The sequence below is a fragment of the Alosa sapidissima genome, chromosome 2 (genome assembly GCF_018492685.1).
Source record: "Alosa sapidissima isolate fAloSap1 chromosome 2, fAloSap1.pri, whole genome shotgun sequence".
NCBI lineage: Eukaryota > Metazoa > Chordata > Actinopteri > Clupeiformes > Clupeidae > Alosa > Alosa sapidissima.
The window spans coordinates 16347431-16372181 of NC_055958.1; the positions used below are offsets into that span (position 1 = coordinate 16347431).

The 24751-nt window shown below is 42.5% G+C and overlaps 1 protein-coding gene across 3 annotated transcripts; it reads right to left on the bottom strand.

The window, feature by feature from the left end:
* Positions 1 to 206: 206 nt before the first annotated feature.
* On the bottom strand, positions 207 to 24319 carry rif1 (replication timing regulatory factor 1). 3 transcript variants are annotated; one of them, XM_042084648.1, is made up of 37 exons: positions 24102 to 24319; positions 22846 to 22967; positions 22496 to 22574; positions 21815 to 21911; positions 21231 to 21361; positions 21010 to 21104; positions 20283 to 20472; positions 20076 to 20168; positions 19813 to 19951; positions 19373 to 19524; positions 17229 to 17358; positions 15172 to 15324; positions 14795 to 14905; positions 14116 to 14178; positions 13815 to 13918; positions 13184 to 13270; positions 11524 to 11597; positions 11229 to 11409; positions 10648 to 10755; positions 10407 to 10556; positions 10176 to 10275; positions 9791 to 10070; positions 9633 to 9678; positions 9255 to 9457; positions 8987 to 9080; positions 8769 to 8894; positions 8053 to 8195; positions 7849 to 7938; positions 7705 to 7759; positions 5937 to 7590; positions 4369 to 5900; positions 4147 to 4269; positions 3952 to 4038; positions 3084 to 3199; positions 1573 to 1726; positions 1354 to 1474; positions 207 to 752 (listed from the first exon to the last, which is right to left on the bottom strand). In XM_042084648.1, the coding sequence occupies exons 2-37, from the start codon at positions 22956 to 22958 to the stop codon at positions 520 to 522; spliced, it is 7407 nt and encodes a 2468-aa protein (XP_041940582.1). In that variant the 5' UTR covers positions 22959 to 22967; positions 24102 to 24319; the 3' UTR covers positions 207 to 519. The 3 variants fall into 3 exon arrangements, with proteins under 3 accessions (XP_041940582.1, XP_041940584.1, XP_041940581.1); XM_042084650.1 differs by having other exon boundaries at positions 4369 to 6545; positions 6762 to 7590; positions 24102 to 24318; XM_042084647.1 differs by having other exon boundaries at positions 4369 to 7590; positions 24102 to 24318.
* Positions 24320 to 24751: the final 432 nt, after the last annotated feature.

Below are 24751 nucleotides of genomic sequence, written 5' to 3' on the forward strand. Positions count from 1 at the left end.
ATCATGCCCAACTACAATATACTTACTTTTTTTTTTTTTACAAATATCAACATGCTGAAGAAGTGAATCAGTCTAAAGAATTACTAGTCAAACAGCAAAACAAAAATCTACATACACTTTAGGTGTTGTTAGTTCTTTTGATCACATTACCTAGATCATACAATGATGACATACAAGGGGGGAGTGAATACATGAGATATTAACGCTTCATTTCAACATTTTATTTTTAGCAATGGTTGACATAAAAAAAAAAATGTGCTATCCATATCTCGGTCTGTGCACACCAAGTTTAAAAACAAAACAAGGAAAGAAAAAAACTTTCTACTAAAAGGAATCACTTAAAAAGATGACTAAAAGGCATCATTGAGGTCCATGTATTCTGTAGTTTAGTCACTGATCTGGTTGTCGAGGAGACGGTTAATAAAACTATACAATCCAAGCTGGCCGGGTTGGCAGAACTCGCAGCTCACCATCATCCAAAAAATCCTTTTTAAAAAGAGGCATTGTGCCGACTTGAGTTCAAGGCATACTGTTCGAGGTGGCCACCAGGCGATCCACAACAGACTTTATCATTCCACTCAGGTGTTCGTACATCACAGCCAACTGGCCTGGAGAGTAGTGGGCCAGCTCCTCTGTACTGAAGCGCTCCCCAACGGCCTGGACGTCAGACAGAAGGCTCAGGCTCTCAGGCTGCTCCTGCTGCTGCTCAGAGGCCTGCGGCTCAGCTGTTGTGGGCTCCTCCAATGTCACCTCTGCAAAAGCATGAAAAGGAAAAACATGTTTAAATCAACACAACTGTTGATTTCTAAAAGTGTGTTTACGTCCAAACGATGGCATACCATAGCACAGTGTTTCTCAAACTTTTTCAGACGAAGGACCACTTAACCAATAAAAAAAGAAATGCACGGACCACGTAGCTTAAAAAAATTTAAAAAAAAAAGATTAGACCTACTTCAACAGTATATTAGCCTACACAATACTCACTGAACCACCTTGCTTATTGTCTCTGCACTTTGCTTATTGTGTCAGAGGATTCATATGATTTAAACTGGCATATCTTGCATAGACAGTGTTGCAGAACTGTTTGGATTTACATACAAGTTGGTTCAATATTGCAAACAACTCATCTATATTATATTTTATCACATCTGCTCACGGACCACTTGGGATAGCTTGCGGACCACCAGTGGTCCCCGGACCACACTTTGAGAAACACTGCCATAGCACATAAAACAAATTGTACACTTCAGTGACTGTACACACTCCACAAATCATACATCATACCTCTAATATCATGTTTGTTTTAAGTTGTATCATATTCACATTTTGTAACAGGTAAAAATTAACACATGCCTTGTGCTTCCTCTGGTGCCTTTTCCTCGTCTTGATTCTCGGCCAACTCAAGCTCCTCAGGCTCAGATGTCATTTTCTCCATCTCATCAAAGCCTTTAAGATCATCACAACGAACCTTTCGCTAGAATCCAAAAATAAATGCATTAGTGTTATCCCTCTGAGAAATTGTGATGCTTTTAATGACATAACACTGATGACTACGAATGTCAGAGTCAATACCTGTTGTTCGTGGTATGATTTAAGCGCTTTCTTCACATTAGACAACTTTGGGGAACGAATAGGAAGAGCTTTAATTTCAGCTGGTGTAAGGGCACTGAGGTCACCCACTGTTTTGATGTTCCTGGCTCGTACAAGCTGCCCAAAGCCACGGGGCCTTAGAACATGGAGAGAAATAAAAAAATGTAAAAATTCAAAAGTTCATTAAGACACAATTCATGCCAACTCGCTTCTATTTTCTTGCTTTTAAAAGTATAAATAAAGTACTGTGGTGATGGTAAGAAATGATAAATTGATTATGTTGGGTTTAATTCTCAGTCACATTGAAACCTGCATCTCCACAATAAAATCATGGCTGACCCACAACTTCCTCCAACTCAGTAACAACAAAACAGAACTCCTCCTCATAGGCACCAAATCCACCCTCAATAAAACTGGTCCAATCTCACTCACCATTGGCACCTCGACAATCACCCCCTCCCCTCTGGCACGCAACCTTGGCGTCACCCTGGACCCCACCCTCTCCTTTGATCCCCATGACAGCTCCATCAAGACCTCATACTTCCACCTCCGCCGCATCGCCAAGATCCGACACTGCCTCTCCCCCTGCAGAATCCCTCATCCATGCCTTCATCTCCTCACGTCTGGACTATTGCAACTCCATCCTCTTTGGCATCACTTCTCACTACCTCCATAGACTCCAAATGGTTCAAAACTCTGCAGCTCGCCTCCTCACCCACACCCGGTCCCGTGAACACATCACTCCTGTCCTCTTCGCTCTCCACTGGCTCCCCATCAAACAACACATCACCTTCAAAATACTCCTCCTGACTTTTAAAGCCCTCCATCACCTGGCGACTTCCTACCGGTCCGATCTCCTCACCCCCAATCGACCCTCCCGAGCCCTCCGATCCTCCTCCACACTCACTCTGATCACCAAACCATCAAGACTCAAAACCTTCGGCGACAGAGCCTTTTCCTCAGCAGCACCCCGACTCTGGAACTCACTCCCCCAATCTGTCCGTGACTCCCCCTCACTTTCCACATTCAAATCCCGTATAAAAACATACCTCTTCTTACAAGCCTACGACCTCCCCTACCCACAACCATAACCATCCCCACCCTTGCCCTCTCCCCTCCTCATACCCCGTCACCCCCTGCCCCTACCCCGCCACCCTCCCCCGCAACTTGACCCCCATTGTGACTGTTATTGCTCATGTCTTGTCCTGGATGTCTGTACTATTATTATTATTATTCATTCATTCCTCATTCCACTATTGCTCTTGTCTTTGGTGCTTGTACCATTATGAGTTACTTTTTATTCATCAATTCATTGCTGCTCTTGTGTGTGTGTGTGTGTGGTTTCCTCATTCTGTAAGTGACTTTGGGCCTTTGAAAAGCGCTATACAAATAAAATAAAATGAATTAATTTAATTATGAATTAAGTGTCCAGCACTTTTGGTGGTCTCTGAAGAAATAAGTACAATACAATTGAAGTGGGCTGTAAGACTTACCACATGTTGGAAGAGATCTGTGGTAACACAGCCTCCACGGGAGTTGAGCAGGCAACAAGGGCAGGGTATACGCAGTCCTTAGGAATGGGCCGAGGCTCCAGAGTCATCTCAGAAATCTTAAAACAGAATCGCTGGGTTAGGCAAAATAATTTTTATGGTTTTACACAATGCTTTTTCAGATTTTTTTGTTATTCTTTTGGCTCAACAGTAATACACATTATTGCATTTTGCAGTAGAGTGGTCATAAATGTATGTGGTAAAATCCACACCCCAACCACAGACTGTTCTCCCCACTACCCTCAGGGATGCGTTACAGGTCTCTCCGCACCTGGACCAGCAGGTTCAGAGGAAGCTTCTTTCCTGCGGCTGTCACCTTACTGAACTCAAACTCTGCATCTCGGTGACAACATACTGTACATATCTGTCTATGGTTCACACTGAATATCCATATTTATTCTGTTTTTCTCTTAAATATATATATTTTTAATATATATATATATATTTTTAATATATATATATATATATATATATATATATATATATATATATATATATATATATATATATATATATATATATATATATATTCTTACTACTATTATATTGTTACTACATTGCACATATCTGTACATATACTCTGCACAATGACAATAAAGTTGAATCTAATCTAAAAAAAATGCTGAGATACACTGGGTTACTTCCACAAACAGTAGGACACTACAGTGCCTAACACACTAATTTAGGTGCACAGCTCACGATAGACATTCATATCAGTGCTTGTGTTTTTAAGAAAGACATATCTCACCACCAGTAAACTAAATCATTTGAAACTAGAGCATCACTCACAAACAGACCCAAGTAAACTTACCAGACACTTCTTAGAGCTCTTGTACCCTGGGCTTCGGAGATTACGTGGACTGAAGTTCAATAAACCTTTTGTTGGTGTCGTTATGAACTACAATTTCATGGAGAAAAAAATCTTGTGACTAACAGCTTAGCAAGTCAAATAGAAATGCTTTTCAAATATGAAATATTTCAATTCATATTACAATCAGAAAACTACCTTTGGCTGACCACCAAGACTCTTGGATCTTGGTGAACTTGTCCGAATTACAGGGCTGCGACGATCAATGTCATCTGCCAACTCTTGCTGGTAGATAGGGTCAGCAAAGGACACTCGGCGGGACTGTAACAAATATGTACACGAGACCATTTACTCCAGGGGCACAGGACAATGGTATGGACATCTTACAGCCATGATGTAGACCACCATAATTGATATTACCTTTAGCAGCGGTGAGGGAGAATCCTCCTCAGAGGGTCTCTTCTGGCCTTTCTTCAGGATGCTGGTGGAAGGGGACGCAGATGGCGACCACATCCCACGGGTCTTCCCGCTGCTGGGGCTCTGGCCCACCTCTAGCTCGCCAGTGACCGCATCCAAACACTTCTGCTTGGGTGGGGAGTCCAAGCACACAGCAGTTTCCTTCTCTTTAGCAGTGTTCAGAGGTTCTGTTGGTTCTGTTGTCTCTACTGTTGGTTCTGTTGGTTCTGTTGTCTCTACTGTTGGTTCAGCGTTCTCGGTTTGATCCATTTCAGTTTCTTCTTCCTCTGCCACCACCCCTTTTGGATCCTCTACAAGAGGAGCTACTCCATCGTCATCATTAGTCAAGACATTTTCTACTGCCATAGCCTCTTCTGTGGTGCCAACAGGAGACTCTTCCAAGCGCTCTTCTTGCTTGCTGAGGCTTTCTGCTTCCACTGGATCAACAGAAGCTGCCTCTTCAACCTGTTGTTCTCCGACACTGACAAACTCAGATTCTTCCAGCACTTCAGCAGTCGTCTCATTTTTCCTCAGTTCATCTTGTGACTCTTCTGTGACAGCATGCTCACCCTCATCCTTCTCAATGGATTCTGGAGGCAAAACAGCCACTTCAACAGCTGCATCAGAAAGTGTGTCTGGGCTTTTAACTGGCAGAGATGTAGTTTCAGTCTCTGGTACTGGTACCTCAGAGTCTGGTACTGGTACCTCTGGAAGTCCATTTTCATTTCTAACTGCCTTCACTTCCTCTGAGGTAATTTCTTCAGAGTAAGGGGGCAGCTGGTTGCTGTCAACTGAATTGGTCTCTTTTTCCTGAGACGCTTGTGGCTCACTTTGACTAACCGCACCAGACTTCACCCCAAGATGGCAAATGCAGTCCTTGAGGCGTGGACGTCGACGGCCCTTTCTATTATGCACTGGACAACTAATTTTGGCTGTTCCATCAGATTCACTTTGAGAGGAGACAACTTCTGTTGAATCACTTTGTGAATCTGGACCTTCTACCACCATATCTTTAGACGAATCGGTGCTCTCAATAACAGGGTTAATCTCCACCACTGCCTCATCACTATCCTCAAGCTTGTTATGTGAGGTTTGACCAGCTGGCAAATCCTGCAATACTTCTTCTGATTTAATATCTGAGCCTGTTATTACATCTGTGCTGTTTTGTACATCTTCTGTTGTTGCCGCTATTACAACTTCTTTGTTTTCGGTTTGAGATTTGTCACCCTCCTCTTTCTGTGTGTCCATTACTTCATGTACGTCATTCCTCTCTTCATTCATAGTTTCTACCTTGTCATGGACCATTTGGTCATCATTGACAAAACTGCTATTCTTTAAAGGGCTTTGCTGGGGTGCTGCAGAGTTAGGCATCTCTGTGCTTTGGACACCAGCAAGTTCTTGGGGCTCTGGTGTGCTTTGGACACCAGCAAGTTCTTGGGGCTCTGGTGTGCTTTGAACACCAGCAAGTTCTTGGGGCTCTGGTGTGCTTTGAACACCAGCAAGTTCTTGGGGCTCTGGTGTGCTTTGAACACCAGCAAGTTCTTGGGGCTCTAGTACATTTTCACTTGTTTGTGCATTATTTAGTGGACTGTGAGTTAGCTCTGCGTTCATAGAATACAGTCTTCTGCCCCTCTTTCTAGGCTTCTGACCTTCAGTCTCCGAAGCATTAGAGTCAGAGTTCTCAGCACTGGCAGATATAAGTTGGGAGGACCTCCGTGTTTTGAGCCTACCTTTTCCTTGGGAGGATTCCTGACTCTCTTCAAAGTTCTCTACTTGGGCATTCTCTGAACTATTCTTGGATTCATCTTCTTCACTGACGAGTTTTTGCCTTCGACCAGGTTTACCTCTGATTACTACTTCAGTCTGACTTGCAAGCTGCTCAGAATCAGTCTGACTTTGGCTCTGACTTTCATTTTGCAGCTTAGCTGTTTCAGTTCTTCTTGTCTTCCTAACTGGTCTGCCCTGTGACTGACCATCTACTTCAGCCTCACCACTCAACTGCTGAGAGTCTGTGTCCTGGGCTGACCTAGTTCTCCTCCCAGGTCTATCCAGTGTTTGGCTATTTGAATGAGGCGAGTTCTGGGGAGCAACTAGCAACGCTGCCTGACTTCTTTTTTGCCTTCCCTGTGGCTGGCTATCTCCTGCAACAGATTGTGAATCATTCAGACTGTTAATATCCCCTCTAAGACTTTTTCTCACTTTTACAGTGTCAACATTTTCTACTTCAGCTAACCTACTCCTCCTTCTACCCCTGGGTTGGCTATCTGTTTCCAGAGAAGGGGAAAGAGTGGATTCTTTAGAAACAGAAAGGTTCTTATCATTAGCAGCTACCCTTTTCTCCCTTGTTTTATTCTTACCTTCTTGCTCATCTGACTCTCCCCCGGGGCGCATAGGTTTGGTTCTTTGTCGCCCAGAGCGCCTTGGATTTGCTGGAGAGGTCTCAGACTGAGAGTCTGTAAGAACATCTGATTCCTCCTCTAGCGTGGTCTTAGCTACATCATTTTTCGGAAGGGACCTACCATTGGCAACCAAATCCTCCTTTAGAACCTTTGTCTGGGTATCTGGAATGACATCCTCATCCTCTGTGCTTTCACTGGGGCGTTCAGTGGAGGGCTTCAGATCTTTGGTGATGTCTTTCAAACCCTGTTCAGAAGATCCTTCCAAATGTTTTTGAGACATTTCTGTCTCCATGAAGACTTCTTGACTGGTCTCTGCCTGTGGGGTGTGTGGACTATTCGCAATGGACCCCTGGGACTTTGGCATTTCCTGGCTCTCTGTGTTCTTTACAAGGGGACCAGTAAATCTAGCCACACTGATGGGACTAGAAGGTCTGCCCTCAACATACTTTTCTAAGGTAATGAAAGACTGTCGACGGCTATTTGGTTTCTGAGGTGTACCAGAGACCATATCAGATGATCCAGAGACATTAGGACTGTCCTCTTTATTGGAACAAGTGTCTTGTTTAGTTGGAGTCCTGTCCTCATTAATGTCCTGTTTGAAAACTTCTGGCTCTTGCCCATCAATATCCTCCATGGAGATATCAGCAGATGTTGATGGCACCTCATCCCCTCCAAGAGAGATGTCTATTTTTGTCGCGGGGTCTTGAACTGGCTCAGCCATGTTGCTTCCATTTTGATCCTTGGCCTCGTCTACATCCACAACGGTATATTTATTTTGATTTGAGGTCTGTGGAGAGTTAAAAGGAAAATAATTATTGGGCAATGTTCAGTTTGCAACACCAAAAACAATCAAAACAAAACAAAAAAAAAAAATAACGGGTCAATAATGTGTTACCAATACCTCAGGCAAGGACTTTTCAATGGTTGCAGTTTGGTCATCTGCAGGCAATTTGTCCCTGTCATAAAAAGAAAATATTTTAAACTTCTGGCTTACCAAACAAGAGTAAACAATAACCAAACATAACCAAATGAGACAAAGACATACATAGATTCCTCTTGGCTCTGAGTGTATTGGGTAAAGGTAGTTGTGTCCAAGGAGGCATCCAGGTTGTTATACATGGCAGGGATATCAACCCTGCAAAACAGATTAATCGGTTCAATTCATGAACACGGTCTTGGGTGAAACAGAAACTGAAGTCATCGGTGCATAGCAATTTGCAATGTCTTCACAAATCATTTTCATTTTCACCTTTTCGTCCTTTTCACCTCCTTCTGGTGTTCAGTTAGCACCCTTTCCTTCGTCTCTGGAGGGATGAACACAAAGTCTACTGAGGCCTCCTCCTCCAACATCTCCCGACGAGGCAGCTTTGACGATCCAAAATCAAGCTTGACCTGCAGAGGGCAAACACCAGCCAACATGAAATATTGTACACACACACGGATAAACGCAAGATAGAGCTCAGTCCAAGGAGTTTCAGCTTTATTTAATGACAAACAGTTCAAACTATGCATACAACTCTGCTTCACGAATGCTGCTTAGGTCCTCATCTTATTTTTTCTAGCTGCTAGCCATTCATACTCACCCACTCATGTTATTCTTAAAAGGCCACACCACTTCCATAACAAGAAATATGATATGGAATAAATGCTACGACTTAGTTTTACCGCTGTACCATGGAGGACGGATCTATGATGAGTTCTGTCCATCATTGGTAGTAGGCATGGGTAAAATGATTGCAATTATATTTCCATTGTGAGAAACTAGGCATAAAAACAGATTCAATTTCATAATCCAACATCTAGCACCGTCGCCCCACCTCAACAGGCTGCCCTCACATATGCCCAGCACACTTGAATTGTTTTCTGGGGAAACACTATTTAAAAAGTAGAAAATGTAAGCATTCATTAGAGCATTCACTAAAAGTGGGAAAATAAAATCAGTGCATATCTACTAAATACACTCACAGATACAGGCTTAGCAGGCATGTCTGGGGTCTTTGGTTCGGCAGGTCTGTTTAGCAAAGATTCCCTCTTCTTCGCAGAGGTAACGGCCACACCACTTATCTTGGTTTCCATTTGAGAGGACTCACTCTGCATAAAAGGAAAAAAAGAAAAACAATAGTACTTGACCACACGTTTCAATGACTAAGTACAACCAACCATTTCAGAATACAAACACTTACGCTATACTGTCCACTAGTGTCCTCTGGTACTTCTACAGCTTGAAACCCAGGTAAGATGATGGGAGTCTTCTGTTTTACTTGGCTTAAAACTGGCCTGTAAAAGGAACAAAGCCACCATTAAATGCGAGATATATGACTGATTAAATTCAATTTCAATACTGCCAAAGAGCTATATACATGGGATGACACATGATGGGAAAACAGGTAAAACAACTTATTTGCAAAATGCAAAATCACCAAGCGTAATAACTGAACAGAGCATTCATACCTAATTTTATCTGGGTAGTTTAGAACAAGGGCATTTGCAAATGTAGCATTCCAGAACTGGTTGACAAGGGTGCGGATCTGCTTGCTCTTATGTAAAAATGTCTCACAGAGAAGGGGGGTCAGCAAAGACAACATATCGTCGTCGTACTGCAAGGCCGAGCGGGACTGCAGACATCTCAACATGTCCCCTAGGAGGCACTCCAACTACAGGGAGAAAACAGAAGAAAGGCAGAAAATGGGTTCTAGGGAGGACTCTGCAGAGGGGAAAACACTGAAGCAATTAGAGCACTTGAAAGAAAGAAATCAAGCTGGGGTAACTTTGGCCCCATATATTTTCTTGAAATCACAAAAGGATATCATGTACAACCAATAAACTTACTTTTTGCATGAGAACTGAGTAGGTTTTGGACTTGTCATTTTCAGTGCTAAAAAAAAAAAAAAAAAAAAAGTCAGACCATTTTTAGATACACATACTCATATGTTCAACCTCATTTGAGAAACAACAAAATGAAATACTTGATCATTCAAACTTCACACCTTCCAGTCAGACCAAACATGAGGGCCAAAGGCTGGGCAAGAATGGAGAACGCCTCCTGAATAACTGTGGGTAGGGCCAGGTTGGAAAAGATTTTGGACACAATGTTGATCAGCGTGGTGCCAACACCCCCCAGTGTGGCTCCAGAACCATCAGCAGCCACCTTGGTTAGGTCCAAAGCAAGGAATGCTTCCAGGCAGTGCACTAGTAACGTATGGAAAGTGGAGAGGTTGCCCAGCGCTTTGTTCCTTTTCCTTACCCAGCCTAGTGGAGTACGAGGAGCTAGAAATATAACAACAAAAAAAAAGACATGGTCATGTAATGCAAAGAGCAGAAGAAGAGAGGCTTACATTATGGATTATGGAGGGTGATGGAAGAGAGTCTTACATTTCATCTTTTGCTGGAACTGGGGAGTGTACGGAGAGAAGTCCACACTCTCAATCATGGTGTGAAGGACACTTACAACAGCATCCAATACTGGAGGATCCTAAAGAAAAGAAGGGTATCAATAACAGAAAGTCGCCACATAATTCACAACCGCTTCTTTCCACACAACAGAATATAATTGTGAGTGGTCAATACATGCAAAACAGGGTAAAGTGTGGCAATTCAACTCACCGATAAATCCAGTCCATCCAGAGAAGACGACATCTTGACACACAGCTCCTCACAGCACACGTTCTCCTCAGCAGTGGCCACCAGGGCAGAACACCGGGCAAAAACCATGTAAAGCCGGGACCATGTGCCCAGTAGGGTCTTCTGAGTCATCTGACCAAGAAAACGGGATCATTTCTAATCTTAATCTATCAGAGCAATGTAAATATGTTGTCAGACTGAAAACTCTAAAGCTAGCACTTACCTGTGGGAGAGCTTTGCCAGGTAGCAGGTGGGATATCGGGAACATCAAGGCGCTGTGAACGGCATTGAAGTTGTGCTCCAGGGCATCCCCTTGATTGACTTCATTGGACTGAAAAAAAAAAAAAAAAGGTGTGCACAAGTTTACATCTCACTATTTTACAGTTGTGAATTGGCGTGTCATATGGTACTTTATGACCCGTCACAAAATATATACATTTCCACTCCTTGAAGCAAACAGGAAGTAACAACCTCAGCATCCTTGTTTTTCTGTGGTGTACCTGTTTGATGTGTCTATCAGTGATGTGGTTATCACAGGTATACCACTGTAACCCACTGTCAGTGGGTTATTGTGGTATACCTGTGATAGTGTTGGTCAGTGGGTTATTGTGGTATACCTGTGACGGTGTCTGTCAGTGGGTTACTGTGGTACCTGTGATGGGGTCGGTCAGTGGGTTAGTGGTGTAACTGTATGATAGTGTCGGTCAGTGGGTTACTGTGGTGTACATGTGTGCTAGTGTCCGTCAGTGGGTTACTGTGGTATATACCCGTGATTGTGTCTGTCAGTGGGTTACTGTGGTGTACCTGTGTGATGGTGTCGGTCAGTGGGTTCACCACCACACTCCACATCCTCCAGAGATATTCTTTGTTTTCCAGGGAGCCTGCATCACGGCTCATCGCCTCCAGCACAGCATCGGCAAACGCCAGCGGAGACGTGGGGCCGGACAGGCCACAAGACAGCAGGGTCTCCAAGCTCATGAAGAACCTGAACCAAAGGGAAGCATTTATGTGTCTCATCTATTGTGCTCATTTTCTGTGTGTAACTTTAACTATGCAAGTAAAAGGACCATATGGTGCGGTGTCACATTAACAAACATACTTCTCGTCCTCCACAAATGTTGACAGATGTTTGCCATTGTAGAAGAGACCGATCAGGAAGAGAGCTGGGGTGCCCTGGAGCAGACAGAACACACACATCCATAAAACCACAAAGAAACACAACGCCAACTCCAGCACACGCACATTGTGATTTGAATTAGGGATGCACGATATATCGGCGGCCGATAAGTGAAAAAATTAAAATATTATTATCGGTCCGATAACAGAATTCTGGCCGATAATTTGCGCCGATATTTTTTAAAGTCCTAATTTAGGCCTACGTAAGGTCGTCTGGCTACACTGAGCTACTTGAGCTTGGTTGGCTATACTTTTTCCTCAATATATTGTCAGTGGTGTGAATATATTTCACCACTCTAACAAAATCTGTGGATATGCGTTCATTTGGGAATCTGTGCATCTCAAAATCCTCTCGTGAATGATCCGCCATTTAACCTTACTTGAGCGGAGCTCAGCCCTAGAGCCGTCTTGTGCTGGTGTGTTTGGACTATACCGCGTTGGTCGGGGAAACAAATAAACAAACTCATTAGTGGGACGAGTACATAAGTAGGCCTAGTTCTAAGTTGTGTTTTAGTATTATATTTGCATTACGTTAGCTTGGGTTTTGTATTACTACCTAATGCTAACCATCCCTGCTTCAGTTCCAGATAGATCATAATAAGTTATTAAAACCTTCGGGGCTAACCCCTTTCATTTCTGCTGCAGCAGGTTGTGCGCAACAGAGTAGACGGACATAAGATACAGTCTGAAGAGTTGCAGCTTTATTCAGTTATCCGCAGTTGAAACTAAACCTAAGTTTCCCTCACAAACTCTGATTTGGTCGCTATACTGTAGCTTATTCCCAGCTGAGCCGTTTATGAGCGTTTAGTCCTAAATTAAAACGATTCATACTCTCTAGCCACTCACTCGCAATTCACTGACGTCAGGTTCACTTAAAGGAGCCACACATACTATAGGGCTAGGCTACTGTTATGTTGTTGACTGCTGCACTAGTGAGGACTGAGTTCTGTCCATCATTTGGTGGTAGGTAAAATTACTGCAATAAAATTATGCTTATTAAATGTTTCCCCAAATCACTTTTCACAATTTGTTTTTTAAGAGTAATATTATCGGTTATCGTATCGGTATCGGCCACAACAAACCAATAAATATCGGTTATCGTTATCGGCCCTAAAATTCCATATCGGTGCATCTCTAATTTGAATCATCAGCTTTCCACATCATAGAACATGATCCAAAACCCTTGACACCAATTTGAAGGTCATCGTGATAAGGGCTTGAGGGCCTTCACAATTAGGGATCTCTGGAAGCCATTAAACAATGTTTGCTTGATTAAGAGCTCTGAATGCTGAGGTTTCAGAAGGAGAGGAGCTCACAGGGTTGTGGTGATGGCAACGCTACATCTTCATTAAGCTCAGGCTGTGACTACAAGTTTCACAGATGCAACCTTATTTCAAATGTTAAAGGCTGTTTACATTACATTTGGCTGACGCATTTTTAACCAAAGCGACTAACAACATGGTGAACAGTTTAAGTTTTAAAGCAATTCTTGAGCATATCAGCACTTGGTTAGAAACCAAGACAAAGGATAAACTATGCGATGTAAACTCTAAATGGAGAGATAATAGGCGAAAAACACTTACGTTCAAAATATCCATATCAGCCACTTGGTAGGCTGCAGAGCCAAGCACTTTCTTTGGGATGCCTTTCACAGTGGTTTCCAAAAGATCCTGTGGAGACACATGATTGGAAGGTGTTGTATTACTTTTGCTGGAGTGACAAACAAGACCATAAGGCCAAACACTTCAAAGGGTGACAAAAAAAAAAAAAAAAAAAAAAAAACTGGCTGGCTCCAAATTGACCACCAAGAGTAAACAATCATAAAAGCACGCTAGTCATTGCTTTAGTAGTATATGCCCCTGATTTGGATGAATTATAAGCCTGCAATTGTTCCATTATCAAAATGTCTGCGGGTGTGAAAATGCTGGTTTTCCAGCATTTCAAATGTCTACAGCTAGGTCAGACATAAACTCATCTCAGTAACTTCCCATTTTGTATCTGGGAACTAGTGACACAACATCAATACATCTTTAAACCAGAAGTCACTGAACAGTCAAAGTTATACAACAACCATGTTAGTGAGACCCACTTAGTTTTACTTTTTTGAGTACATAAGTAACATGTTCGTTTCAACTGGAGGGCACATTCTGGAGAGTTCTACCCCTGATAGAGCACTCATTTCCCTTGGCTGTACATCCACACTAAAGGCCTCACCAGAGCTTGTTTTGCAGGCAGGGCATCTGAGAGCAGGATGGCACGTAGAGACTGCATCAGCAAGGTCAGAGCCTCAGATCCCTGTCGATCCTTTTTATTACCAACTGTAACCAATAACAACACAACAATTACACAGCAGCACCCTCTACAATCTGAAGATGATGAATCAATGAATCATTCTTAGTGGCCGAATACAGTATAGCTCTGTATGTTGAAACTATATTATGAATATGAAAAAAAATAAAAAAATTCTCCTTGAAGTGTACACGTTTATTAACATCAAATACAGATGGACACTTGCCTGAATCAATCGTTTTAACAACATGACCGACCAGACTCTTCCAAATTATGTGGAGAAGCATTCCTGTGAATAGATGTGGAAAGAGGAAATGTCAAAGGAGTACAAATGAGTTCCGAGGAACAGGGAGGATTCCAGTAATACAGAAATATGATGACGGAAAAAGGAGAGACAAATGGACAAAACGTAGAGGAAAGAACAAGTTTAAAAGAGACGAGTGGGGCAATCATAACAATTACATCTCGCTCTCGCTCTCTCACACACTCACACACACACGCGGTAAATCCAACTACATACTGTACTCCAGTTGGCATTACTGAGCTAGAACAGTACCAGATGATACGCTTCAGAGCCAAATACCCTGCCCATGGGCTTCTTGGCTGAATAAGCCTTCACTGGCTATAACACAAAGAGCCTGTTGTTGCTGGTGAGCTCTGATGTGTAATAGTATCCAGTCACAGCTTGGGTAGATTTAATTTCATTTCCACTTCCAGGCCTGATTAATTCTCTTGTCATCAAGAGAGACATACACTGATATGGCACCCCACAAATATATATAAATAAATACATGATGCTTTTTGGTTTCATTTGGCCACACAAATAGAGCACAAATTCTTTTGACACACACATTGCACAAATTTTCCACGCTGAAAGACAAAACAAATAAGAACTGTAAGAGTACCTGGGGAATCTTTGCCAACAGCAATGAACCCATTCCTGACATAGGACAGGAACACCGAGGAGTGCTTGGAGAAGAATGAGGTGCTAGTCAGAAGGGGGTCTGTCAGCGGTTCTGAAAAATAAATAAATAAACAAAGCAAAAGGACCTACGTGATTAGGATAAGGCAACATTTATTTCATGATTTTATGACGCACACGAAAGCATACTTAGGTCAGAGAACTCCTGGGAGTTCATGTGATTCATGTGGTTATTGTTTCGAAATGCCAGTTAGGGGTTTTGTTTCTTTTTAGTCCTCTACAGGATCAAGAGAGGTTTCCCAATCATGAATGAGAAGCAGCTGGGTAGTCATGCTACTGACAAGGATGTGTCATTCTCACCGAGGCAGAGCTTGAGCTTGGTCTTGGAGGCGATGCTGGGGACCTGTGGCCCGAGTAGGTAGTGCAGGAGGATCTCCAGACCCAGCAGCTGAACGCAGGGGAAGGTGGCCGAGGACTGAGAGCTTGGGGATGGACTGCTGCTCAGGGGTGTCCCTGGAGGGGAGAGGGGAGACAGAAGACAGGATGGTAATGAGACTGGGATGCAAGAAATTAATGAGTAGCTAGTTAGTATTCAACATAGGTGCCTATCGCTTTGGATCATTGGATCAAATTCCATGATATTCCAGAAATTCCATGACCCGTTAAAACCATGAGATGTGTACCGAATGTACTAAATGCAGTCTTTAACAGTAACCAACAGTAGGCTTTTTTTTTTTTTGCATGTGGACCATGTTTCAAATTCAAATTCCCACACATGCATATTAAATGGCAGACCATGTCAGTTTAGTCAATTAAATACCTTTTCAAAATACTATTCCCGCAAATTTTAGGCTTGCAGTGCCTACAGACTTAACATACCGAAAATTAAGTATGTAAGCAGGCTTGGAATTTCACCATTCTGGGGGCAAGGCCACTTGGCCTTCAGTTGGGCATATTTGGTGGGGGGCACAAAGGCCACATGTCAGAGCACCAAGGCCAAAGTTAACTATTAGTAGTAGGCTATAAAAATTATCAAAGTTGTATTTAGCCTATTCACTGCAGTAGACCTGCATCACTGTATGAAACATTACAAAAACATGACATATTACATAGAACTGTAAATCATCTGACTATCTAATATTTACAGATATCTAGGCTATATATAACATTTATTTTATATTTGGCCTGTTATGAAATCATGTATTGAACAATTTAAGCACAGCTCAGCTTTAAGAAACTCAAATAGCCTAGATGCATGCTTAGCATTTTGTGATCATTAAGGCTACTTTTACAAACTCTTAGTCAGCTGTCCTCTGATTTATCAATATATAGGCGATATTTGTAACATTTATTTTGTATTTGGCCCATTATGAAATCATGTGGAACAATTTAAACACATTGTAAAACTTAAAGCCCAAATTTGGAGACATCCATGTATGTCGAACTTTACTGCAAATTCAAAACTGGATTACTCTGGAACGGCTAACTGTACAGGGGACTGCTTTACACCTTTGTGTTCGGTAAGGTCTCCTGTTTATTCTGATATATGGGTTGTCATGTGTTAAAAGAAGGGTTCGTAAAGTATTACACCGAGATGAATGGGTATGGAGATCATGGGACGCAAAACCTTCAGTAGAATGTATGATTAAATTGAATTATATTATTTACTTTTCTCGCGAACCGTTCAACACAGCAATTATCGGCTAACATCGCTTAAAAGCTGAGAAAAAGCTCTTTCATGTGATACGTGTGATGTCTGTGTGATGAATAGGCTACTTCGCGAGTAGTTCAACTGAGAATGGGTGAATTTGGACGCACTTTCTTTCTTGCACTGCCACTTTCTCCACTGCGTAAATGACTAAATTAATTTGCGCTGTGAATGCTAAGATTATTTTGACAGGCCACAGGCTAAATAAAAATCGATATTAGTAGGACGCAAAGCAGAATATTGAAAGAAGGGGGCACAAAGGCCACCGTGGCCTGTAAACCTCTGATTTTCAAAGGGGCCTCACGGCCATGGCCGTCGTGGCCGCCGTGAAATTCCTACCCTGTATGTAAGTAAGTATGTATGTATTTATACTCTTTTGATCCCGTGAGGGAAATTTGGTCTCTGCATTTAACCCAATCCATGAATTAGTGAAACACAGCACACAGTGAGGTGAAGCACACACTAATCCCGGCGCAGTGAGCTGCCTGCAACCACATCGGCGCACGGGGAGCAGTGAGGGGTTAGGTGCCTTGCACTTCAGCCGTGGCCCACTGGTCGGGGCTCGAACCGGCAACCCTCCGGTTACAAGTCCAGAGTGCTAACCAGCGGGCCACGGCTGCCCCAACTGAACTGTTAACTGAACCGTGACATCAAAACCACGGAATCGTGATTTTTTATGTACAGTTACAGCCCTACTCCCAGCATATACCTGCTTTTGGGGTGGAGACACCGAAGCTGCTTCTCTGGCCGATGCTTCGGGAGGGAGTGGTGGCTGCGGAAGGAGTCGGTAGTGGGGTGGCGTCTTGAGGGATTGTGTTCTGGAGCAGTGCAACACCAACCTGTACCACATCAAGAGCAAATGGGGGCATGAAATCAAACACTACTCTAATACATTTTCCTCAATAGATTTATTAAAGCAGCACTAAAGAAGATTTGCTGTTGGGGTCCCCCTACAGTTGAGAAGCGCAATAATAAAGTAACTAAATAGGAGTCTTTTGCTTCAAAGTATAAACATAACTCCGATACAATATAGACGGAATGCACCGACAGCAGTCTGTAAAAGATCTCTGAATTACTATAGCATAGCAGCTCTTTTGCATTTCATTTTTTTTTTGGTGTGTGTGTGTGTGTTTCAGAGTTTCTGAAACATGCATTTCTGTATATCCAACTTGCCATCAGTGGCTTGCTATGGCTCTCTAATAAAGATCATGCGACATCCATTGTTAGAATAATGAGGGCATTCCCCAAGAATAGAGTGCGGACATATAATTAATATCATGTGATGGAGCCTCCAATAGAGGGAAAGACAAGGATGCATATGGGGTATTGTGCTTAATCCTCGAGTAGTCTGTTGTCTCTGCTGGAACTACAGCATGGTGGTCATGGGTTTTTATCCATGAAGTGCCCCAGTATTGTCATATGTCTGTATGTAATGATTCTGTCTAAAAACCGTATGTAAATGTGTATAGACCCTTTCAACAATAAAAACAAAAACAATGCTTGAACGTTCTATTTGGGCCCCAATCTACTTCCTCTGCATTATTAAGATAACATATGGAATGTTAAAAAGGAAGTCTTGTGGGACCAACTATGATGCTGATAATGGAACTCTTGAAAGGGTCTATAAGAAGGGGCATAGCCCCTGAGAACTTTGGACAGAGAGGGTTAAAGCGGAGCGAGAGGCGCAAACGTTCGACAATTTCCGCGTTCGATTATTGCAAGGGGGAGGGGGGGAAATCCCCCTTTATGCAGACCAGAGTAAACCCTCGCTGCACTAATGTCAATGGAGACTTGTGGAATTTTACCAATAAATTGGTCATTATGTCTTTCTGGATTTGTTGAGGGTTTTTTGGAAATTTTTGTCATAATCTGTAAGTGTTTGGGATCATTTCAAGCCTAAAAGTGCAATTTTTTAGCGTTCGGATTTGTGATAAAATAACTTAATATCAGACCATGCTGCTGCCAGTTACTGTCCGGTTGTTAGCATGCTAGCTATCCTCTTAGCTAAGGTAAAATTTTAAACGGAGAAGTGTAATTTCTTTGAAATGACAACTAGCTGAATAACATTACTTACATTAGTTAAAGTGAATAGTTTATACTCAAGTGAATTTGCAACAGTATATTAAGTTTAAGCGAAGTCCTTCAACTACTAGTCACTTGTTAGTGCATAGCTGTATTGCCATAGCTACTCCCATCCACTTGTATAGCATTTTAAGCTAGCGTTAGCTAGCTAGCTAGCTCGGTTCACATACCTAATTAAATTATTCATATCATGTCCTAAAGAATGATTCATTGGTATCATACATGATTATAGACAATAATACTGTGAACACAATTAGAACAAAAATCTGTTCTTATTGCTTATTAAGAGAGAAAGTTTATTTAGTGACGTAAGGTGACACTCCCACTTATGCAGACCGGAACTGTCCCGTTTTGCTCCCATAGTAACGAATTACGTTGCTCTATCTTGCTAGTAATCAAGGATCTTTGCTTTGGACTTGCTGCTGGAACTCTGGTAACATGGTAACATGTCCCTGGTCATTATTTCTATCCCCGAAGATGGTACCCTTTATCACTCTTGTTAAGAATTTTTACCACTGTGTGTGTGTGTGTGTGTGTGTGTGTGTGTGTGTGTGTGTGTGTGTGTGTGTGTGCGCAGCCAATAAATAAAAAAAAGTTTGGTATCAATTAGTCTTATCCCTAAAGTCCCACAACATACTTGAGCAGACATTTACCTACCCAATGCACAGATATACAGGTATGTGATGGACACAGCACAGCCCTTACTCATACTTGTTTCCATGTTAGCAGGGTTCTACAGTACACTGTCTTGAACAAACTGCACTCACTCACCTGCTCGAAGTTGGAGCCCAGGTTGGGCCCCAGCTTGACAACCAGGTACCACCAGACGTTGATCTTGGTGAGGAGCAGAGGCTCCGTCTTCACCTGGATGGAGCTGAGTGGCAACATGAGGAGCTTCAGACGCTTGGCACTGCACAGGATCTCTGAGGGACACAGTCAAAGCAAAGCACAAAGAAAGAACATGCTTGAAGTCTGGAGACTTGTGGTGACTGGAGACTCTGGTGACTGTTAGGGTTGTAAGAGTAAAACATAATGGCTTCTGAAAACATGAAATTCCAGTGTGCATAATATGTTTGTCATAACTGTCCATTTTCTATTAGGATCTGCTTAAACATTAACAGTCTGTAACTTAAAGTTTGCTTTTATCCTCGGAATAGGCCTAATAAATGTATACAAAACTGGCCCTAAAAATGTTTATATATAAGGCTCACCAGGATTAAGAGCAAAATTGTCTATCAGGCTCTTCCAGGCAAAGAAAGCAATCTTCTTAACGCTGGGAGAGGAGCTCCGGAAGCCCATCTCCTCCAAGTAGAGCAGGGAGTTTATGAAGGAGCCTCCTCGATGAAGCATCTGTTCCAAAACCAGTCAAGGTTAGAGAAAAGGCGAGTAGCCACCCTTCCATTATCTCTTTTAGTCTTTTTGTCATCAGCACACACAGAAACCAATAATAATAATAATGAAGGTTTAACATCACCTTCCCAAGTATTTTCACAAATAACGTCCAGAGTTTAAGCACATTTGTTTCATTCTTGTTGTTGAAGAGCTTCTGAAGTTCAGGTATAAGTTTCTGGAAGAACAAGTACAGAGACAAAGTGAATTACAGTGAATCAATCAACTGCTTAAAAAGAAGGTGAATTCAATACAGGACTCAAAGAATCCAGGGACATAATAAAACACCTACAGTGGCCATCATGGGTTCGATCATTGCTGCCACCTCTTCCTGTTTCTCCAGAATAAGGGGCAGGCCCATCTCCAGGGCGGCGGCCGCTCTCAAGCGCACCTTTGATGCAGAGTGGACCACCAGTGGAATCACCTGTCTGACCCACTGAACAGCACCTTCAGTCATCGGGGCAGGAGCCTGCTCTATCAACCTGCCAAAATGAGGAGCACTCATTACATGATGAAGCCGGCCTTTACTGCATACTGTGGTCAATTAGAGTTGGCATACACTAGGGCAAAGATCTTCAACAGGGGATACGCGGAGGTACTGCAGGGGGGTCGCGAAAACTTTGGTTGATTAGACAATTTCTTTATTTTGTATGCCATATATATATATATATATAGTAGGGGGGTCCCTGCTCCAGCTCTCCATCAGTTTGGGGTCCCTGGCGTGAAAAATGTTGAAGACCCCTGCGCTAGGGTGTACAGATATTGGTTCATGCTTGTAACATTTACAGGTAAAGTAACTGGACAACAATATCTGACTTGAGTTGATTTCTGGTAGACACAGCATGTAGATGAGGGGAAATGTGGGGCAGACATGAAGAGGACGGATTTGATTTCAGGAAGAATGGTGCAGTCAGGACCTTCAAGATGCTATGTCTTGAATTTCCCCTGGGGATCAATAAAGTATCTATCTATCTATTATCAGAGTAGACTACAGGTGATCAGTTGAGTGGTCAACAAACCTAATGATGACGTTTATTGCTTCATGTTCCATTACGACAGATTGGATGTCCTCTCGGTTTCCCACAGCCTCAAGAGCAGTCAAGATGTCAGGGACCTGCACACACAGACAAACACAGGTTCCAGTCATACCTTGCCTTGAAAGCCACTTAAATCTATCATGACTACTTGGACCACATACTCCTCCTTCAGCTTCAATTCAGAAAACACTTAGTGAACTCACCTTCTGGCCAATAATATCTGCTGGGAAGTTCTGTTTGGAGATTACCCATAAGGCTCTAGTGCATGTGTTCTTCTCCGACGACTTCACCACTAGCTCTGTAAGTGCGGTGAGCATCTCCTCTGCAAAAGTGTCTGCAAGACAATTTAAGTCATTAACATATTTTTAACAGACAGTAAGACATCATACATACATATACATTTGATAAAGAGCACAAATAATACTGAAAAAAAAAACAAAAGCTGTGTTTATGAATACACATAGTACCCCGCTTAACCCTACCTACATCCTACATTAAATGGACAATCATTGGGGAAACTGAGCAAGGTACAACAGACAGATCTGAACAAATTTCAGAACAAACATTATTCAGAACAAACATTAATGTCATAAAAAGCAGAGTAGGACTTACTTAGTAAGAAAGTAAGTAAATAAATAAATATTGAGGACTCAAATTCAACGGTGTTTCTCACTCGCCATACAAATATCCCACATATTCTACTCAACTCAGCATGATCAAGAAGCCTCAACATGTCGTGTCAAAAATCATGCGTCAAGTGTGCTGTGAGGTGGGCGTGCCTTCCTACCTGGGACAGCAGACACGATGTGGGGGTAGAACACACAGAGGCCCAGGGTCTGCAGTGCGGCCTGACTCAACTCTGCATTCTCACTGCTGATATGAGCCTGCAGGGGAAATGTGGTTTTAGCGTCACATCCAACCCTTTCATTTTCATGTGTCGCATAAATCACCAGACCATAGGGGCCTGACAAACCAGTATAACTTGTGGTTGGGTATTGTTAGGCGAAAGGTACCAGAGAATACACCTATATACACTGCATCTTAAAGCAGCTAACTAGCTAAAAGGGAATGCCAAAACCATGCCAGTACAGCAATAGCTGATTTCACACAGATTGAAGCTTGCCAACAGAGTCAATGGTGCACTCGTGCTCTGAAGGCTTTTCTTATATTTCTGGTCATGCATCTCAGAACACAGACCTACATAGTGCATGACCCAGATGAATAGTGGGAATGGCAGGTGTTATTATTGGTCCCTCACATGACCATGCACCATCAAGATCATGATACCTTTGAGGAGGACATCAAAAGCTGCTTATAAACCCAGGACTCCAAAAGGGGCAAATTGCTACACAGTGCTACTACAATATCATGTCTGTTACTATATGTTGACTACTGATACGTTTATATCAGTCGAGTTCCATTAGCACAAGAGACCTGCATCTTGTTGGACAGACATTAGGGGACGCACCTGGATGGTTTTACCGAGGCGAGCAAAGTGCTTCACGATGACGGCATGGTACTGCTGCCCATCCTCACCACTAAGACGACTGGAAGAACAGCCACAGGGATACAAATCATAAAATCACACAAATCATAGATCACAAATCACAGACAGCAAGTCTAACTTATAAAGAATAGGACGGATGTCCAACTTTCATTTTTCCTCCTTTTTGACCACTTAATTGTCAATAAAAATCTCATCACCACCAACTGCATAGTCTATTGGAGAATGTCCTTAGGACTTTGTGGAAAAACACAATGATGTTTGCTGTTTGGAAGGCCACTGTAAAGAACTGAAACAAGGTCATAGGCACATACCTAACAATGGTGAGGTAGGCATCTGTCTGCTCCGACTGGCCAGCTGTTGTATCCTCGAGGCAGTCCAGCAGGGGAATGAGGCTGGCACCAGAGAGGGACACTGTCGCCATCATCCTTACACCCTACAGGGAATGGTTAGAAAAGGCTGTTGAAAAACTTTGGCCTACCTTTCAGTCTAATCCAGTCTTTTTTTGAGAGAAGAATGTGACTATCTAACACACACACACCCTAGGTGGCAAGACCATTCTTAAAGTAAACAGGGTTCTGTTCGGCAGAGCTGGGGCTCGAAAACAAAGACCCAGACTTCCTGATTCTGACAGATTTATTTCTGTGTTGCGGATAGCACCAACAGCCACAAATATCGTTACACATGACAAGTCGCAAGATTATTAAGCATGTATGCAGAAATATCTACCACCGAGATAGCATGACCGTGAAACTACACGTTAGATAGAATTTCTAGATAAACAATGGTGCCACACAAACCTACAACTTAACCACGTACATGATAGTCATGTAAGAAAAAACAACAGATGGATGTTCCATGAGATGCTGTAACGTTATATGTTGCTGCAAAGGTCAAGTTGAGGGAATATACCTGGGCTACGTTTACTGTTGATTTTCGGCAGCTGTCCAAATTTTTCTAATGACAATTCGAAAGGCACACGTTTTGGCCTAGCAGACAAAAATCGTCAGCCCTGCCCAGTTATTCATGTGAGCAGGCTAACAGTACCACAAGCTAACTCTACTAATGTCAGATAACGTTGCGGTAGTTGGGACCTGACCAGCTAGCAAGGTAGCATAGTTAGCTAGCGTGCGCACCAAAGAAACAGCCAATATTTAGCTCGAGATAGTTTGGCAGTGCAATCAAAGTTCTTCTGAGTTTGAATGAGGTGTTTATGATATGGACTCGGAATTAACGATTATTTACAATCATATCAAGAGTCCTTGCAGCCTTTGCACATTCACTTCAGTAAACAATGCCATGGATGTTTGCGCAAGAGGGCCAATGATTTTCTTCATCACAAAACAACTTCCCATACAAAATCCTTTCCTTAACAGAAAAGCTACATCAAAAACAAGGTCGCGTATAAACACTGGCATATGTCGGGATATTAAGATTATTCACATATTGACATAGCTGCTATAACATTAACGTTAACTGTTACTAGGCATGCATGCAATGCACTGCCCACTGCAACCACGCTGAGGACAAGCCATTATTCCAAACAGCACACAATCAATAACATCCTTACCTCCACGTTATCAAGAAACGGTGATAATTACTGACAAAACACCATTGATGTTATCATATTTCACCCAGAAAGCGACAAATTTTCACTGGAACAGTCTTCTCATCAAAGCGCTATGGTCCTTTTACCCCGCGAAAAACTCTTGCTGGCGCCAAACGACGCAAACGAAGTAGCGTCACCTTTCACCCGACGTAACACCACCCACTTTTGAGTGAATTCGTGCACGTTCAAACCACTATGATGTGTCTACGCTTATTATAGCCTACCTACAGTTCTTTAACACAAGAGCTGGTGAAACTAATTATGCTTATGTAGCCCATAGCCTACTTGCTTAGGCTATATGATATACAGGCCTTCTCTGTTTCAAATTGGTAGAGTACCAGACCACAAATAGAAGAAGTTGAAACTATGTAGGCCTACCGTTGTTTTATTTTCTAATAATTTCTTAGGACATGGCACTTCCCTGCTGAAAAAAAAAAAAACAGCCTGGTCAGCTTAAGGTAGTTTGCTGGTTGACTAGCTTGTTTGACCACCCTATGATGGTTGACCAGCTACACCAGCAAAATTCTTGCAAAAACATAGGCTATCAGCTGGGTTACCCATAAAATGGTAATTCAGCTGGTTTTGCTTGTTGTACCACCTCAAGCGGGTAA

Bases quoted from the DNA above. Each gene is read 5' to 3' on its own strand.
- rif1 (XM_042084647.1), bottom strand. From the start codon at position 22,958: ATGATGGCGACAGTGTCCCTCTCTGGTGCCAGCCTCATTCCCCTGCTG. The intron at 10,071-10,175 runs GTAAGACTCTCT...TTATATTTCTAG, and splicing joins GTTCCAGCAAAAGATGAAAT to CTCCTCGTACTCCACTAGGC. The intron at 4,039-4,146 runs GTAGTTTTCTGA...ATGAAATTGTAG, and splicing joins GTCTTGGTGGTCAGCCAAAG to TTCATAACGACACCAACAAA.